This window comes from Notothenia rossii (assembly GCF_949606895.1).
Source record: "Notothenia rossii genome assembly, chromosome: 3".
Lineage (NCBI taxonomy): Eukaryota > Metazoa > Chordata > Actinopteri > Perciformes > Nototheniidae > Notothenia > Notothenia rossii.
Window position 1 is genome coordinate 67,848,416 of NC_136901.1, and position 20,328 is coordinate 67,868,743.

Consider the following 20,328-nt stretch of genomic DNA (forward strand, 5'->3'; position numbering starts at 1 on the left):
CGCACACACTCAAACGGACTCGTGTGCCTGACTCAACCAACAGGCTTTCATGATTCTGTTTAGATATGCAAGTATAAGCCATGATAGCTTATTTTATTAACACACTTATAATTTGATATGAAAATTTGAGTTAACTTTGTAGGAAAACCTACCGTCCATGACTGCCCCTGAGCTTCTTATTTTTCATTACCTAAAACATTTATTTTCCTCTCATATTAACAGTGTGGATCATTGAGATAGCGTGGCGTCCAGAGGTCTTATCCCATTTCCCACTTCCTCTGAGGGGACAGCACGGAGGGGGGGCATTAAGAAAGACTGCACCAGCTTCATCCACGCTGGCGTTACTGTTATCACTTGCTTAGTGTAATTTCATTTGACCAAATGTCTTTACATATACATTTAATAGATGTTATTATTATCCACCTTTTTGTTTTATGTCCTTTTATTTAAAACATTCTTTGAGACTTCATCTTCTGGTTCAAATTTCAATAAATGCAATTTGCATAATAACTCTTTTGTCTTTATTCTACATGAAAATGTTAGAGATTCCATTCAAATCTGTTGATTATTCATATCTTCCTCAGGCTAGGAATAGTATGTCGAATTTTTAATGCTAAATGTATATCATTTTCTCACAGGATATAGAATGAAACAGCACAGTTTGTATCCATTGTGTGTGAATGCTTCAGCTCTTCAGACCAACATAGTTAGATGTGAGCATGTTCCTAATTGTGTTGGTATGCAACCTAGGTCTGCTCTGTTTAATAAAGCAAATCTGCCACTTTTATATTTTAGAATTTGTTAAATTAAAGCAGTCTTTAATTGTTTGTCCTAAACATAGCAATATATGCTTTTGAAATGTAACATGTCTTTGAAAAAATAACAGTATACAGTTTATATTGTGCATCACCTTTAGCTTGAAAATACATAGATGTGTTTTTTTAATTTATAAAATAAATAAATAGATAGACACTTTATCAATCCCAAATAGGGAAATTATTTTACAGCAGCAGTGTGTTCAGGTGTTCAGGTATTAAAATATTTAAAGTTGGAATCAAGTATAAATTACACAACACAAGTATAATGTACAGCAATCCATAAGATAAGTCCGATATGTTCATGAAAACTCCCCAGGAGATACCAACACAAACGTGGCCGAGTGGACTCCGGAGTTTGCTGCATGATCTGCACTATCCCTCCTCACCTCATACCTCAAAGACCGCATCTACAGGGTAACTTGGAGAGGGTCAGAGTCCGACCCTTTTCAATTAACTACAGGGGTCCCTCAGGGCTCTGTTCTTGGTCCCCTCCTCTTCTCATTGTACACAAACTCGCTCGGATCAGTCATTAGCCCGCATGGTTTTTCATACCACTGCTACACTGACGACACTCAATTCATTCTGTCCTTTCCCCGCTCAGAGACCCAGGTCGTCGCACGCATCTCTGCTTGTCTAGCTGACATCTCTCAGTGGATGTCTGCTCACCACCTCAAGCTCAACCTTGACAAGACTGAACTGCTTTTCCTTCCGGGAAAAGATTGTCCCACTCTTGACCTAACAATCAACATCGGCACCTCGATTGTTTCCCCGACTCAGACTGCAAGGAATCTAGGTGTGACCCTAGATAACAAACTGTCCTTCACTGCAAATATAGCTGCTACAACCCGCTGCTGCGGATACACTCTTTACAACATCAGGAGGATACGTCCCCAGCTGACCCAGAAAGCGACGCAGGTTCTGGTCCAGGCTCTCGTCATCTCCCGCCTAGACTACTGCAACTCCCTCCTGGCTGGTCTACCTGCATGTGCCATCCGACCTCTGCAGCTCATCCAGAATGCAGCGGCTCGTTTGGTCTTCAACCTTCCAAAATTCTCCCACACCACGCCGCTCCTCCGCTCCCTTCACTGGCTTCCAGTAACTGCTAGAATCCACTTCAAGACAATGGTACTTGGGTACCATGCGGCGAATGGATCTGGCCCTTCCTACATCCAGGACATGGTTAAACCGTACACCCCATTGATATACTGTATATAAACACTAGATGGCTCATGGGAGATTTTCCAGCGTTGCTCACTGCTCGCCATCTTGCTACAGTCAACAGCTACTCTGGTATTCGCTATGGTAGCTGTTGTAAGGTGAGTGATCTGCACAAAAATACTCTTAAATCGCTGAAATCTTGACTGATTTACAAACGGTTTGGTTTATTATAAACATTATTAGCATGGCTATGATACAGGATACTTGGACATGTTGAAATTGCAGCTTTTCTTTGTGTATGTGCCGTGGTTGTATTTATCAGCTGGCTAATAACAAGAGGCTGTGAGTGAGACCTAGTATTACAAAGTTGACCCAGCAACTTTACACCCGTGGGAGAGGCATAACTGCTCTTTCTTTTCAACATAACTTAAGTTACACATGATTTCTTCCAAGTGGTTTGGCTTGTTAAAAACATCTTACATTTAGATACATTATGATAGAGGAAATTGCTGGCTTTGTGTTTACAGAAGTACCTGACTATGACGGACTTGTGCAGCCTACGGATGCTCTTATAACCGCAGTCTGCAAACAAGAACCCGTGGAATCACCTTTCACTTGTAAGATATGACAATATTATGACTATAATTAGGATAATCTTTAATTACTTAGTGGATGTATACATTACAAGTCCTGCTACACAGGATCAGTTATGTGAGATAATAGTATTGCAAGATTGATGTTGACCCAGCCTCTTTAGAATATGTTGCTACCATTTCTTTACACAATTATTTAATGTTTCTTTTGGACACCTTTTTTATAACTCTTAGTGTGGTTGTCTTATTCTTAAAGTATACATTACATACATACATATATACATATATACATACATACAATCACCCCAAAAATATGATAATTTCTGTGTGTATTTTTGTCCTTACCCTTAATGTTAAAGGAAAGAAGGGAGGACAATGTTGACAATAATTTATATATCTGGCTACCTTTCTCATGTTTTTTAAGGTTTCCTAAAACCGGAGAGAGGAGGAGGCAGTGGGAAGCTGCCCTAAGAAGGGACGGTTTTGTTTTCTGTGGCAGTGAGCACTTCAGTTGTGAGGACTTTGACAGGACGGGGCAGACTGTCCGGCTTAAAGATGGTGTTGTGCCAACAGTATTCAGTTTCCCAGCTCATCTTCAAAGGGTATGTGTATCATTGGCCAACAAGAATTCAAGGTGTATAAGATTGATATATAAATATGTGATTAAATGTCTCACTTTAGTTTTTCTTTCTGCAGGTTTAGGAAAAATAATGTGTGGTGTATTACAGCACATTTTAAACACTCAAAATGTCTTTAATTATGTTTATTTTAGCCGGAAGCAACAAGAAGCACAACCACTTCTTGAAGGGCGGAAGATGAACCTCAGCCTAATGTTGTGAGTATTCTGAATGTGGCCAAGACCAGAGAGATGGTCATTGATTTCAGGAGGGTGAGGACGTCTCCTCTACCCCTGTGCATTCTGGGAGAAGATGTGGCTGTTGTGGAGGACTAGAAATACCTGGGAGTGCACTTAGACAATGGGCTGAGCTGGAGGATCAACACTGACGCTGTGCACAAGAAGGGGATGAGTATACTCTATTTTCTGAGGAAGCTGAGATCCTTCCACGTGTGCAGCAAAATGCTGGAGATCTTCTGTTGTGGCCAGTGCACTCTTCTTTGCTGCGGTCTGCTGTGGGGGGGCATAAGAGCCGGTGACACCAGCAGGATCAATAAACTGATCAGGAAAGCTGGGTCTGTCATCGGCATCAAGCTGGACCCCTTTGAAGCTGTGGTGGAGAGGAGGACACTGAACAGGCTGTTGTCCATCATGGATAACCCCACCCATCCTCTCCACCTGCAGCTGGACAGTCAACGGAGCTCCTTCTCCAACAGACTGCTGCAGCTCCGCAGTGCCATAACTCTGTACAACAAATCACCTCTGGCTGGAAGATAACTCTCTGCTCCATAGTTTCTCTTGAATATAACCACGTTGTACATTTTACACATATATAATCTGTTCAATATTTAATATTTAACATTAATATTCCATATGCCTTATATTTCTCTATATGTATATTATATATATATATAATATCCTGTCAAATCCAAAATGTATATTTTCCTCTTTCTTTATTTTCTTTCTTTTTCTTGCTTATTTATAATGTATTGTAAAATGCCTTGTCCCTTATGCTGCTGTAACTAAAAATGTTTTACCAAATTGGGATCAATAAAGTACCATCTTATCTTATTTGCATGTGGAATGTCACTAACAAATGAGAGCATCATATGGCTTGTCATATCAAATCCTTTATCTCGGTGGTAGGTCTCTGATGGTGTTACTAGGAGAGCCCAATATCATTTCAGGTGGTACTCTGTGTAAAAAGTTTGAGAACCATTGGCCATCTCACTTGCTCTATGTCACTCATACACTTGAACAAATATGCGCAAACACTTTCATAACACCCAAGGACACCTTACAGGGCATAGGGGCAATATAGGGAACAATTAAAACAGTGGATTTAGTGAGATATCAGCCGGGGTAAGATAAGACAAACAACAGTAAATGGACTACAGAAGGACACAGGGTACAGTTTATATTTTTCTTGGGCTTTTTTTCGACTACAAGAACTCAGCGCACCGTGCTGTGAAGTGGCAAGGTATTTCAAAGGTTCTGGATTTGTTTACAAATCTAGAAACTAAATACAAAACTAGGACGTTATGAAGATCTGATGTCAAAAATAATTGTGATAAATGAGAGAGAACTGGCCTGTCTGTGAGCTCATTTTATGTTGGTTTGGTTCTTCTGATAAAGGTGTGAATATCTAAATAATATACCACCATATGCTATTGTCATTAGTTGTGTCCCTGTTCTTCAAGCTAAGGCGTTGCTAAATTAACAACTCTTGGCTTACAGAGTGGTAAAATGAGACCGATTTTTATATATAAAATATAAATGTATTTTAATTTTATAATTTATTTTAAATAATTAACAATATAATAACATAAATGGAAATATATACACCGGCAAATATTTAATATAAATACCTTGCGTGTGTGTGTGTATAGCTATTGCTTTATCTGCTTAATGTTATTTTCATAAGAAAGTCCATGATTATAAGTATGCAGTATCATAACTACATATTTGATGTTTATAAAAAACCAAACTGTTTGAAAATTGGTTGAAAATTGAGCAAGCTATGGTTATTTAAATAGTAAACCATAATGTTATGAATGAGAGCACTGCCTGTAGCAAGATAGCGGCCATGTGGCAACGTCAGTCTCCATTGGCCAGCAGCGCGGTTGAGTCATCTAGTGTTTATATATATCTATACACCCCAGCACATGCACTCCGCTCTGCATAAGCCAAACAGCTCGCTGCACCCGCACTGCGAGGGGGACCCAAGTTCCCATCAGCAAAAACTCGTGGGTTTGCTATCCTGGCTCCAAAATGGTGGAATGAGCTCCCCATTGAAATCAGGACAGCAGAAAGCTTACACATCTTCCGGCGCAGACTGAAAACTCCTCTCTTTCGACTCCACTTCAAGCGATAGAACTATTAACAAAGCACTTGTATACTAATAAAGGACTGGCTTATCTAAAGCCAGTTGAGTAGCACTTGAAATGTTTTAGCTCTATGAAACCTGATGTACTTATATGATTCTGTTTTCTTCAAGTCTGTACTTTGTTGGTCGAACGCACAAGTAGCTTTGGATAAAAGCGTCAGCTAAATGCAATGTAATGTAATGATCTGTGGTGTAGCGGGCTGTCACTCAAACACTGAGTAGCCAATGGGGACGCACCCCTGAAAGTCCCGCCCACCTGGGACGTTTGTGTCAAAATCGAAAACAAAAAATGAAGGAGCGCGAACGAGAAGAGCTGCAGCGAGAGCAAAAAGTCTGGTCATTGAGAAAGAAGCAAAGAGAATTACAGCACCTGCAATGTCCCAGCACCTGAAGGTGGATCAGTTTCCCCTGGGAGCATTTCTCCACTAGTTTTTTTTTTACAAAACAGGACGCTTGAAACAAAATATTAATAAAGCGCTGCCGTTTGAATCGATAGCGTTTAACAGACGTTCGCTGTTTGGGACGTTACGTTACAAAATACTACGCCGACAGCGCTAGCTGAGAGATTGATCCCTTTATTTGCTAAACTACTATGCGGTAATTAAATCCACGTAAATTACACATCATAGCAATGAGGCCAGATAAATTAAACCAGGATACATCCTTTACCGTTAAACTGATCTAAACACAGCTGCCTGTGTGCGTTTGATAAATACTTTCTGATGTTATATACGTATATGCTACTTATTAGCTACATGGCCCTACGTGTAAAGTTACAAGTATTTGTACCAGTGCTTTTCACAAGTAGACTCTTGCAGGCCAGAGTAGCTGATTCAACAACAACAAAAATACATATCTGAGAAGTGATCAGGACGAACAGAAAGAGGAAAAGGAAAAGAGAGATGAAGAGACCAGGAGGGTCGGAGCAGGAGGAAGCCAGGAGGAGATGAAGACATTAGGGAAGAAGAATAAATGTATGTGAGGAATAAAGATGAAGTGTCAGACAGAGGGACAGAGGCAGGAGGCAGATGAGACTCCACCTGGACCACATGGTATGTTTTTATTCTCCTTGCATACATATTCCACTACAGCAGCACAATCTAGCGGCTCTTAGTATTGACAATATGTATTGAAATGTGTTGCTGCACAAGTCACCTTGAGCTCTCTAAAGAGATGGGTGATGTCATTTGTGTACTTAATAACTAAGTACCTTTACTGTACTTACAGTAAACAGAATTCTAGGATATCATGAATATTTTCTACTGTTTTCTACTATATTTTAGTTTGTTTGTCTGAACACCTTGTTTCTCTTGTGCATTAAGAACTTGTGTAATTGATTTAACAATAAATAGGTTATACAGTATAAAATACCACGTACTGTCCGCCCTCCCATGCCACCCTGGCATGACCTCTTGCCCCCCCCCTTTGCCACCCCATGTAAAATGTTCTAGAACTGCCACTGCCTATACATTACAGTGGTTCCCAACTGGAGTGGGGGTACCTGATTGGTTGCAGGGAGTACGTAGAAAGATTAGGGATTTCAATATATTTCCATAGAAAAAATATTTTTAATCAATTTTCATAATCCTGGTGTCCTACCCCCAGAGCTAACAATGCTTATAAAAGACAAGCAAGCTCAAGTGTCGCATTAAAAGCTCTATACAAAAGATGTTGAAACTACTAGAATTGATTCCTAATATTATTATTTTTCACTGACAATAAGTGTAAATGTCAAATTGAAATGCATTTGTAATAAGATTGAGCAATGCAAGTGATTTCTATTTAAGGAGCAGTTGGGTTAAATATGATTACAAAGGGTTTAGTACTTGTACTGTAGAATGGAGAGCAGCTCAAAGGATACACCAGACAAAGAAGGTTGAGAACCACTGCATTAGATGACATGCCAACCACCGTTGCTGTTCAATTTAAAAATACAATTAATTTAGATTACTTTCACGTTGTGTATCAGCGCCCACTATTATCAAATAAATAAACTATAGTAAGTGTGTTATGTGGGCTATTTAGTCAGACAGACGCCAGGAAATTGAAAATGTCTGCTCCTTACAGCAAGTTTCACAAATTTCACTGGAAAGAAATACTGACAGAACAATGGCAGAGGATTTGGTTCAAAGAATGTCTCATTTAAAACACATGCTAATTTGACACCTGACAGTTAATGGGGCATTCTGTTGACTTCAGGAATGTCATCACTGAAAAACTTCTTCTGATGTAATTGATAACACTGTTGTAACAAATGTAATAAACTGTTCATTTTCCTCATTGTAGCTTCCCTAATGTGGAGAAATCCCAAAACTTTCAATCAGCAAACTATGATTAGTCTATCACTATTTAAGGCCGGGGTTGAGTGAGAGGCCAGTTAATTGCTGTCCTAATCCTATGAGGAGGGAGCCGCTTCGCTTTGTGTGTCCTACAAACTACCTGCCACCAATGGGACCCCTGTTATTGTAATTTTAAGTAGATTAGAGTGTGAATACGGAAACAATATCTGGGACAGCGGTTCAATCTTTCACCAATTAGCTTAGCACAGCATGGACATCCTTTTTTCTTAGCTATCTAGTATCTTACTCTGATTCTATTTATAATAATCTGCACTCAGTGGGATTCAGCCTCACTCTGCAACACGCCTGGCTGAAACTCATTTAACGGGCCCCCGAGGTGGGGGATTTTAAAGGAGACCCCTCTCCTACTAGTTTATAATGACACACTCAGCCTGGCTCAGCATTGAAATGTGACTCAGGACAGAGTGTGTTACTTTGTCTCTGCGTGAAAATCCAGTCCTCTCAAAACCAACCTGTTGCAAAAAGCTCTCAGTACCGTCGACAACTACGCAACTCAGTAAAGCCTTTAATATCCCACATGTGTTGCTGCATTTGTGCGCTTTTAATTTAAGTGGTCTCCTAAAGTTGCGAGTAATGCATCATCAAAGATTAATCCGGAAAGCTAAAATCGAGGAAGAAAAGTAGCCAAAGAAAATCCCTAAGTGGTACGACTCTTTCAATTTATTTTACGCTCCACCATAAATTCTTCTTTGGGGTGAGCAATATATGTGACAAATGTAAAACATGGACATTATTCACCCAGTGAAGTGTAACCAGTTAAACAATAGAAAGCAACCTTGCCACAAACTGCTTTGTATTTTTCCACCGCACACTATAAGAAATAGAATATGAAATGAAAAGCTCTCACCCAGTCCCAGTCCTTCATCAGCGAGCAAGCACACATTTGTGCCTCTCTGGTGCAACATTATGAGCAGCCACTGTAATGCAGCGCTGATATGAAAGAGAATAAAAAAGCCCTGGCAGCCAAGGATCAATGACTTACCTAGTTATTTTTTGACTCATCAAAGCGACTACTTAAGTCATACGGCTGTATTAGTTAACGGGAGATGAGGTTCATTTTCATTATGAAAAACAGCATGTTAGATGGAAGACGATGATAGTCAAAGTAAGCTGAAGGGCAATTAATCTAGGTAGCAATTCATCCATATTGTGTTTGGATAATGGAGGGCGAGGGGTGTCAAATGAGGAAGCAGAAATATTGGGGTTAGGAAATCAAGCAATTTGGAAAAGTGGATCTAGGCAGGTAATTATAAACGGCCCCAGCTTGTTCTGGCTGCTGGTGTGGGGAGACAAAGAACAGGCTACATACTGGAGAAAAAACATCAGAGGCAAAGAAACAACCAGATATGACTCATTGTTTGTTTTTTTCCTCTGCACTGTGTGTGTATTTCCATAAGAAAAGACATCCTGGAGCCTGTAATTCTCAGACAAGCGATTGCCCCAGGTGCTCTCCGAGGGTTAATACCGGCTGAGAGTGCGATGTTTCGGGGCAGACGCGAAGCCTTGCCAGAGTGTTATTCTATCCGTGCAGCGAGGGTGTGAGGTCACAGGATGCAGCTAGAAGCGTGGTCTCTGAAGGGCCCTCAGAGGACAGGCCATTAAAGTGGGGCCAGACAGCAGACTGACAGTGTCGCTGGACAACAGACTACATCCAGGCTATTCGCCCTCTCACACGGCAGAAACACATCCATCTTCTGACGCCTTTTACTCTCACATGCAGCCTCGGAGATGGATTTTACTTTAAGAACGAGAGCAAAAGTCTGCCGGTGGGCTGAATGTTTTCCGAAATGAGTTTCTCTATCATGCTGCATGACAGAATAAAGCAGAGAACAGCCCTTGTGTCATGCAAATTACAAGAACATTCTTTAAACATAATGGTTTGCATAGGAACTGCTGGAATTATCTCAATGCACGGCAAGACAAAGTTATTTCTATAGGAGTTTAGAGGCAAATTAAAGTGCTTCGCATAAGGGAAAACATGCATTACAGCAACACAAAAAGAGGCAAATGAATTAAATTAAAGTATACAATAAAAGCAAAGAAATAGAAAGAGATTCAGGACTGTTTCAGCGCATTAAAAACATCTCAACGCAGTGACAGATATTCTCTCTAAGCACTCAATGATGTTTAGGAGAGCATTTTTGTTCTTCATTCTGTTAATGAATACAAAATGTAGAGAATAGCGTTGCATACCATTTAAAAATAGTGAGAATAAACCAATATATTTACTAGTGAAAGTTTAACTCTATTTTCAACATTTAAACTTTGGGGAGTTAGAATATAAAATAAAATCAACTTCCTCTAATATGCCTGTCCCTAATGCTCTTCCATAATAATGGATTTAATTTAGGGTAAAATGAGCATTTGCATGTCCTTACCCCTTACTGAAATAATCTATGTTTCCATATATCCAGCCATCTTCAGTCTCTTGCTTTTCTTGTTCTTCCCATGTGTCTATAATGTGACCCTTTAACTTGAGTCAGATGACATCCATCCTTCACTGTCCCCCCCCCCCCCCTCTGCTCACCCATCAAGCGTCTGCTCAAAGCGGTGAGTCAGATGGGGGACACAGCAGGATGCACAAGGAGCAACAACACACCTAAGGGTCAACGGCAGTTCAACCCTGTAAAGGCCAGAGATAAACTTAGGACAAACACGAACACGCAAAGAGAAAAATAGCTCGGCTCGGAGTTTGCCCACATAAGACACACGCATACACGCGAAGATGTCAAATACGGGTGAGCATTTTCACATTTGTGAGGCCAGTACACAGGTCGGGTCCACTGAGGTGCTTTTATTGCTCAGCTGAAGGCGGATCGGAGCAAAAGGGATCAGAATCCAGCTAAAGAAATTGCATTTGTCAACGCGTGTGGAACTGCATTCTTCTTGTGTGATGCTTTTTAAAAATGCTCCACTGTTCTTCCTGGCTGCCTGCCTTTGATCTTCTCAGACAATATCCAGGGGCGACGCCCAGGAAGCTCTGAATTCATATCAGAGGGCAGATTTCCCCTGAGACAGGAAGAAAATGAGAGTTCCCTCTCTCCGGGAGGTCGAAGTCTACGGCCTAGAGGCTGTCTCTACCTGGATATGTGAGAATGAGTGTGAGTGTGTGTGTGGGTGTGTGGGTTGAGGCCTACGCGCACGGGAAACAGGTGAATGCAGATATTCCGTACTTGTGTGTGTATAAAAGTTTATTTTAGATGTGTACCTGCACCAATAGTTGCAAAAATACTCCAATGTTATACTTAAGTAAAAGTAGCAACACTGATTGGTACGGATATATTGTCATGAGTTAAAAAAAAATTGTTTTCTGTGAATAAAAGCTAAATGTTGAGTAGTATAAATATTACATTGTAAAAATACACTGTTAAAGTAAAAGTCTGGCATTCAACATCTGACTGAAGTGAAAGTACAATTTGGTATCCAAATATTCCTTGGTACCAAAGTACTCATTCAGCGTAACGGCCCAGTTTAGAATCATATGTACTAATTTACTTGATTATAACTATTGATGCAGCAATGTGTCTTTCACAGCTGGTAAAAGTGGAGCTCATTTAATTACTATATACTGCTGCTGGATATCTTAACCTCTAATTACTAGTATTTATGTATTATATTAGCTTATTTAAATGTGTAACGTGAATAAAGCTGTCAGATAGAAGCGACAGAGTAAAAAGTACAATATATGCTTGCAAAATATATTGGAGTAAATTTATAAAGAAGCATACAACTAATACTTACTTCAAGTACAAGTATCCCAAAAGTGTACTTAGGTACAATACTTGAAGAAATGTACTTTATACATTACATTCCACAACTGAGTGTGGTTCAAATATTCTCCCTTCTTAGCGATAGGAGGAGGGGAACTGGTTGTACACCGGTCAATTTATAACAGTCCCAAACATTTGTTACGCCTTCTAACACACCCAGTCAGACATATTGAATATCCATATCTGCATCCTTCCCCTCACACAGACTAGCCTCTCCAGAAACATAACAGATACGCAGCTGAAAAGGAAATCCATGCACACTTCAAACAATCTTAATCTCCGCTGACGCAACGTCAATACGTTTCAATACGGATTTATCAAATGCTCTTCGAGGAAAATGGAAGTGCGCTTGACAACGAGAGATGTTATACATATTTCTTTGAGGTCACAGCATCACTTGTAATTCCATGCGCACGATCCCCCGTGTCAAGTTTGTAAATACATGATAAATCTTTAATCTCACACACCTGAGATTGAGCTGATAACAGCAGCAGCATCATGGTGATAGCAAAACATTTGAATCATTAGATTAGTAGTGTATCTGGGAATGTGACAGAGGAGGGCGCGTGAATATTAAATACTACCCAAAAGAGTTAAGCTGCGAAGACTAAGTCATTTTTTGGTGTGTAGATGCCAGAAGCTAGATAGAAAAGAGCCAATAATATCTGAATTATGGTATGAAGGGACAATTTTTCTATTGACTAAGAATGTGATTACATTTTATGTTTCAGAACTAATAGTGCACTATCAAATGAAACTTATTTGACTATAAAAGTCCCAAACGCAGATATGTTTTACTTCAAGCTACTGCGGAAATTGTGTTTCCTTATCACATCTCTCTTTGGGTGAGACTTCTTTATGTTTGGCACATTTTGGCAGTTTTTTGTGGGCTGCCTTGATCAGAAGGATTGAACTCCCTTCCTGGGATACATGCATGCTACAGTAATTATGATATACTAAACATCTGAACATCTCCCCCCATTAAATACCTACGCTTTGATGCACCATCTTTTCCCGGCTACCCAATTAGAGCAGACTTTGCTTTTTAATAAAGTATAGCTTAAAGTGACAGGCGCTAAAATTGAGCGTGAGTACATTCAAGACAATTGTTTTTTGCAAAGTGAAGCATGAAAGCATGTTCAAGAAGAAACCCTGATAATTATGAACCTTAAAATAAGCATGATACCTCGAGAACGGACTCCCCCTCATGTTTTATAATCACATCTCTCTTTGGATGAGACTTCTGTATGTTTGTTCAATTTAATTTTGAAACACGTGAATTTTATTAAACGCAAACATAACACATAGATTTTCTCTGTAATTACAATCCACTTCTGACAGGTCCCTTGCATTGATAGTCATGTCTGGCAAGTGATTAATTTAAATCGTCACTGAATCTAATTTTATTCTTCCTTTCCTTTAAATGAGGTAAGATCTAATTATGGCCTAATGCATAACTTATTAAATCCTTCTTCTGGTGTGGCAGCCTGCCAATCTCATCCCCACTCATAATACCAGAATTCAGCTGGCGCACCGTGATCTCATTACACATGCAAACGTATTCTTTTGCACCTTGCTGCCTCCTCTCCAAATCAGCCTCACAAATGAGGATCTCCTAAATAATTCTCTGATCAATTATTTCATATGCAGCAAGCAGATGCTTAATTCCATTTGATAGGGATGAAATTCCAGCAGCTCTTCGCCAAGCATTTGGTAAAAACAAAAAAACTCTTGGGCATAACAATTGGAAGTTTCCTGAAAATAGGATTTCTGCTAACTTTTATTTTAAGTAGTAGAAACTCAGATGCTGGTCCTCTGGTAAATCAGCCGGCAGTGGGTGGTTATAAAATTGAGAAAAATCAAAAAGACCTGAGAGATTCGTTACGACTTTGATGGTTTGCAAAGTCCTGTAATAATACCCCAGAGGCCTGTGTGGTGTTCCACTTACTGCTCTCTACATGAGCAAAACATGTCCACAATAACACATCCTTTAGTCCAACACTCGTTCTTCAACATTAAGCTCTGATTTTCTAAGAACATTTTGAAAGTGTGCCAACTCACACTCCTACCGAAATTATTTTATTTCATCTAATGAGCCTCATAATGTCACTTGATTAAATAAATGTCTTTAATCAAGTGACATTCTGTTGCATTATGCCTTGAAGATATTTTTCATTTGAAGGGGTCTTTTTGCAAAATCCCACGTTTTGAGCTGAAAGCTTTTGGAACGAAGCCTGATTTGTTTCAAATGACTTACAACTCTTTTTAAAAGACAAAGAAAAAGAACCTTTCGGGGACATTTGTTGAATTCTCTTACCTGGTCTCTAGGGGGATGTTGCTGTTGAGCACCCAGCTGTTGTGAAGCTGTGCCTGGTCTGTGCTGGAGCTGGTGTCCCCCCCTTGGCCCCCCTGGCTGGCCTGGCAGCGCGTCGGCATCGTCTTCCTCTGCAGGCTGACCTGAGTGTACGGCGCCGGGCGGGCACAAGTGCAGGCGTGGGGTGGGGGTGGAGGCGGGGGCAGCGGGCGAAACGTGAACTGACCACCTGGACTGCTGGGCAGCTCTGCGCGGAGACAAGAAGACAAGAAGGAGGAGGAGGGAAGAGAGGAGGGAAGGGGAGGCGACAGGGGAGAAATAAGCACAGCTTTATTAGGAGAGCCGTACCATAAATTACAAATAAAAGTGGCGTGTTAGTTGACAGTTTATTGTTATTACACTGATTGAGGGACATAAATCAGCTTGGAAACTGTTCCTGTCCAGTGCCTTCCCTTCCTACCTGCTTTGATACACTTCCAGCAGCCCTATAAATAGGCTCTTGGCTGTCTGCAACACTGAGCAGTCTTTAAAGAGCTAACAGCTCCAGCTTAATCTGCAGCCGCCAGCCCAAACTACCCATGTGATGTTTATTATGAGATCTGTAGCTCCACGAAATGAGCTAGCCAGCTGTAACTCCCTCACACTGCTAACCTCGGGGTCTAGCTAGAGCTCTCTGGATCCATCATTTATCATTCCCTTCCCCTATAACTCTCCCTCGCCCCTTCTCCTCCTCCCTGCTGCTATCTCTCTCCTTTCAGAGAGTCTTCCAATAGCGAGAACGGGCTAATTACAGTTTTGCCGGCTGAAATGAGCTTGCATATGTTTGTTTGATGTGTGAATGCGAGTATGTGTGTGTGACTGCAAGTGTATTTCCATGCATCCGTCTGCATCCATGAGTGTACATCAAGCATCCTGGGACGTCAGTTATCAGTGTTTAGGCGGTCGGCCCACGCCATATGTTTGCAGCGCGGTTCTACGAGCGCGGTAAATCCCCCTGTCCCTAAAGACCCTCTCTGCCCAGCTGTATTGACAATGAATGTAACACTAGCCTTGAACCTTTTGTAAGGGAATCCAGAATATGGTAGACAGACAGGCCCACAAGTCTATTTGCTGCCAAACTGTCAGCAATAATTTAGCATCTTGAAATGCAACCCACCTGGGAGACTTCCACACTCTTCCCAAATCAAGTTTAAGTCTTACAACACCAGTGAACACATTTCATGTTTCTTGCCAAAATTGAGAAAAGTCAAGAATTAAATAATAGCTCTCTACAGTGTATAATGCCAGCAAAAACACCTGCATGCTCCTGCACTTCAATTACGAATACAACTCAAATTGAAGCGACATCTTTTCCAAATACTGACGGGAAACAGTTATGGAACGTGTTATCGCCAACATTTCCATAATACTAAATCTGCGCACATGCAGTGACATTTCAAGCAATGTTCATAGTCATCTTGCTTTGAGCTCTTCACGCTAAATTATTGTCGCTTTTTGCACACAGACATGTGAGCAACTGCACTATGTGTCATATCCGCCAATGCTTCATTGACACACCACATAGCACATCAGGTTTTATGGCTTTCAGTTGTTGGAAATTCACATTTACAAGATGTATATTGTGGCAGTGTTGTAGGAGAGCTAAGGCAGGGCAGGAATAGTTCTGTAAATAGGCCTATAAACATTTCCTCAGTAATGTATCCATGATGCCATCTGTCCGGCTCAAATGGCCTTCTGAACAACGTTAAAGTAGCAGTTATGACGTTTCCTCTGCGTGTGTGTCTGTGTTTATATATCTGCATATTTGACAGTAGTATTTTCAAAATGACTGTGTAAACCCTGTCAAAATGCTCTTTGAGCAAATGACAAGTTTTTCATCTTCCAAGAACACATTGCCGCTTATTGATCTTCCAACATGGCTAAATTGTCTTTGTCACATTTTCCAAAGCATGTAATAAAAATATATTTGCCTCCTTCTCTGCATGCTGACACAATGAAATTATCTCTTCTTTACTCATGACAAGCCATTACTCACAACATCATATATTTATTTCATGATTTCACAGAAACATGCAGGGGGGGCAACTAAATGTTCTCCTACTGCCATTGGTATTTATTGTTCTGGGACTCCTGCAAAGATGCACATTTCCCTCTTGCGCAAAAGTGTGATATGTTTTAGCAAATTCATGATGTTTCTGTAGAACAATAGCTGAAAAGAGTTGTTTGTGGAGCTCCTTACAGTGGATGTGTCATAATCATACACTTTTGTCTGCATTAATTCAATCTTAAAGGGGACATTTAATAAGAAAACTCACTATTTCAATGCATGCGCACATACATTTTTAGCGCCTAATAACCCACAAACTGGGACGTACGCATGCTAATTATAATATACTAAACATCTGAACATCTTCCCCCATGGCTTGAGAAATACCTTTGCTTTGGTGCACCATATTTTTCCTGCTAGCCCTTAAAGAGACAGGTGCTAAAACTGAGCGTTTAGGACATAGGTTGAATACAAGTATATTCAAACTGAAAGTATGAGAAATATAAAGTGTTTATTTCACAGTGAAGTATGTAAACATGTTCTAGCAGAAAGACAGACTTCAAGTATGAACCTTTAAATAAGCACGATATGTCCCCTTTAATAAGTGTCTTCCCCCCTGAGAAATATAATGCATTGTAATATGGAGAAACATGACCTGCCTCTCACCACCACACAACAACAAACGGTTTTCACAGCTAATCAGTGTGCCTAAAATGACAGGAAATGTATTTGTGTCATCACCTGAAGGTGCTGTTTAGTCTAAACTAATGGATGTGGAAAAGGGAAGTTATTTTTGTCTTAACCACCTCTGAGTTAAAAAAGACATGCTTAGGGAAACCTGAGAGAACATATTTAGAGCACTACATCGTGTGTCATTGTATCACACCAGGAACTTAAAGTGGTGCTTCACTTTTTAGCAGTCTGAATCATCAGTAGCCCAACTGGGAGTCCGAACAGAAATCCCTTGCTTACAGCTTTTTTTTCTAGACACTGTTAGTGGATGTTTTTAGCATTTGTTACAAAAAATATGTTCTTTTTCATCTAAAAACTACCATGCAGTGCCTCCCCAGAGCCGGGCACTCCAGTTGGAAACTTTCACTTTGCGCTTGAGGCATGAAATCAACTTTAGACTTGTACTGAATGTAACTTTGTTGACCTCAAACTTGACTCCGATTCTGTTATTAAAAAAATTTGTAAACGACTGTGAACATTTCTACAAAAGCAATTTTTTCTTTATTTCTAAAACGCTGAAAGATTCTCTTTACATACCACAGCATTCACCTGCCAGCCTCAGGTGTGTCAATGAATCACAACACATCAACAGTGTTGAAAACTCATTTGAAATACTAATGGCATCACTCAGCGCATTTTTATTTCATAAAAGTATCCATTTCACAGCTTTAAAACACTTTTTAGTCGGTATAGGTGAAGCCACACGGCTGCATTTTCTTGTCATGGAGCCAAAATAAGCCTGATGACATCCTTAGGGTAAGTTGCTCAAACTGTTTATAACAATGTTTTCACAAGAGCATGTTTAAAACAGTTTTTTGTTGTAAATTAGGATGTAATAAATCTTTTGGGAGACATTTCTAGATATAGCTGTAAACCTATTTGAATATGTCTCTGCATTCCAAACATTCTTACAATGGGAAGGGGTTGAGAAAAATAAGAAATGTTTTTTGACCTTGCAATTGCAAAACCAAAATAATAAATCCAAGGTATTTCTACCTCTAGTTCTTATTTAACTATGACTTTTTAAGTAAACCTGATATCTAACAGCTCTAGTGATACAGTCCTTGCAACTTTACTTGCTAAGTTTGTGTTTCCTGGCGACGGAAAAGTGGAGAGAGCATAAAGTGGACAGGTTGGGAGGGAAAAGACAGGGATCGAGAATGTAATCTTGGTGAGTAGGGTGACACAGGGGCCCCGGATGCCAGATGGTGCTTTCGAAGGCTTAGCTGAGGCAGCTTTGGGTCTCCGGCACTCCCAAAGACCCACACACTGACTCAATTCCTCTCATCTCGCACAAACGCACAAATGGCGAAAAACACTTGCTAGCTCTCACCTCCTCTCTCGCTCTCGCACAAAGTCACATCAAAAACACGCAAGCTGTGATGTTGTGTTTAATAGTAGATGTTACGCAAATAGGCCTGGCAATGTACAGTAGGGCAGGGGCCGTGCAAAATTTGGCGAGCCAGCCAGGAGTTCAAAACATAAAATCAGCTCTGTGGGGGGCAGATAGGGCTCAAGATGACATCCTCTGTCCTGGAGCTCCTCTGGGACTTAGCCCTCGAGAAAAGACACATTTGGAAAGTCGCTTATGAGATATTTTTCCTGGAATCATCAGCTTTTGGTTACATAATCGAGATATGATGAAAAGCGTTTTACAGCCAGCAGAAGCGAGATCTGGGGGGATTTACTTGGAAATGTAACAGGTAACAGGTATTAGGGCCAAGTATTAAAAATGCATTACTGTATGTGAGATGGAACTACAATAGCACAGACATTAAGTATTTATTGCAATTTAGACATTTCAAGCCAAGTCATACTAATGCAATGAGAGGAGAACAAATTACTCACACACACACACACACACACACACACACACACACACACACACACACACACACACACACAGCTGTCAACATGGTGGAACTCTCTCAAAAAGTGATATTAACAAGCAGGTATGAAGCTGTGAAAAATGAATCATGCGCCAAATATTCATGTTCATGAATGCCCGTCATGCTTGTCATTAAAGTGTTCTACTTCCAGTCTGGATGTGCCTGCCAGATGTTCAGCAATACCTGCAAATGCTCTTGTAGTTGAGAAATGTAAGAAGTATACAGTTTTAAAGTTTAGTAATAGTAATCATGGATAATAAAGTATCAGAGTTGTAAGGGGTTGAGAAAAAGGGGAGGAGTCTTTCTCTTTGGGAGATCTTTTGGGAGAATGTGTATGTTTATAAAAAGAAATATACGACACAAATAAGTGATAAATGTTCTTTGGCCATGTGCAGAAGAAAATATTTTAGATTTTAAGGGTTTATTTTCTCCTCAAAAGCAGCCTGTTTCTCTCTGTAATTACTGTTTTTAGCAGCGAAAATAGCTGAATTTCTACAATTCTGTGATTTGTTATTCCTTTTTATACCGTTTTAGATGTAAAGTGAGAGTTTTTCAGTTTTTTCCTACGGTAAAATACAACATTTAAGTTCTCTGCACACCCCAATAGTTTTTGTCCGGTCTGTAAAGTGTGAAAGCTGCAACAATGGAATGTATAGCTCCTTTAATAAGAAGAGACCTTTACATTAGCTGTGTACTAGACCCCCAAAAAATGAACTACAATGATATTAAAGCCTAATATTTACCAGGCCTTCTTCCCCTCTCTTTGTTATTGTGCCCAGCGCTCTAGTGCAGAGTTAATTTCTTATTACAGGGAAGCCGTATACAATCCATAGAGCCTGACCTTGACAATATCAAACCTGCATGTCTGACAGAGAAATGTGATCGCTTTAGAAAACATTTAACAGTATTGTTGGACAGGTCCCGGCGAAAAAAAAAACACATCATCCACTCCACTCTAAAAATAAAAGCTTAATAATTTCCCTGAGGATAGCTTTTCATCTATCTCGCTTCTTAATTGACTTGCATTACATTGCCACAAAGTTTATTTCACTGTGCCTCGATGAAATAAATAATTAACCCCATAAAAAGGTCAGACAACTGAAATTAGAACTCGTTGGGTTTTGTTCTTCTTTTTTGCGGTAATGAGATGGGACCCTGCCCTAGCTGACCATCTGTCTTTGTCTTAACAGAGCTCCTGTCCAGGAGATAACACATTATCTTCATCAGACATAATAAGTTCCAATATGATTCCTTTCATTAGCTGGCCGCTAATGAATTTGGTGCGAAGGATGGTAATATTGATAATAACAATAGTGAATGTATGATAACGGGGAGTAATATTGCTAATGATCCTGGCCCCTCATGATGACATGAATAAAAAGTTGCCGATAATAGCGCCGGTGGGGATGAAAATAACAAAGATAATGGCGATAGCATCGGTAATAGCTGTGGTAAAAATAATGATGAATATAGCAGCGATGGCAGCAGAAACGCTGATAATCAAGTTGATGACACTGGACTCTGGGACAGCAATTAGAATGAAAGAAAAAGGCAATGACTCATGTCTTCAGACACGGGGATAAACGGTGGGTTCTCCTTTTGACAAAGTAACACAATCATGTTGTCCAATTAAAGCAAATAAAAA

The 20,328-nt window shown here is 40.1% G+C and overlaps 1 protein-coding gene across 1 annotated transcript in view; it reads right to left on the bottom strand.

Annotated features, from left to right (window-relative positions):
• The window catches only part of tenm1 (teneurin transmembrane protein 1), a 217,906-nt gene that overhangs the window by 145,484 nt on the left and 52,094 nt on the right, over positions 1 to 20,328 (bottom strand). The window contains 1 exon segment of the mRNA XM_079670275.1: positions 14,019 to 14,262. Coding sequence (XP_079526401.1) covers positions 14,019 to 14,262 — 244 coding nt within the window.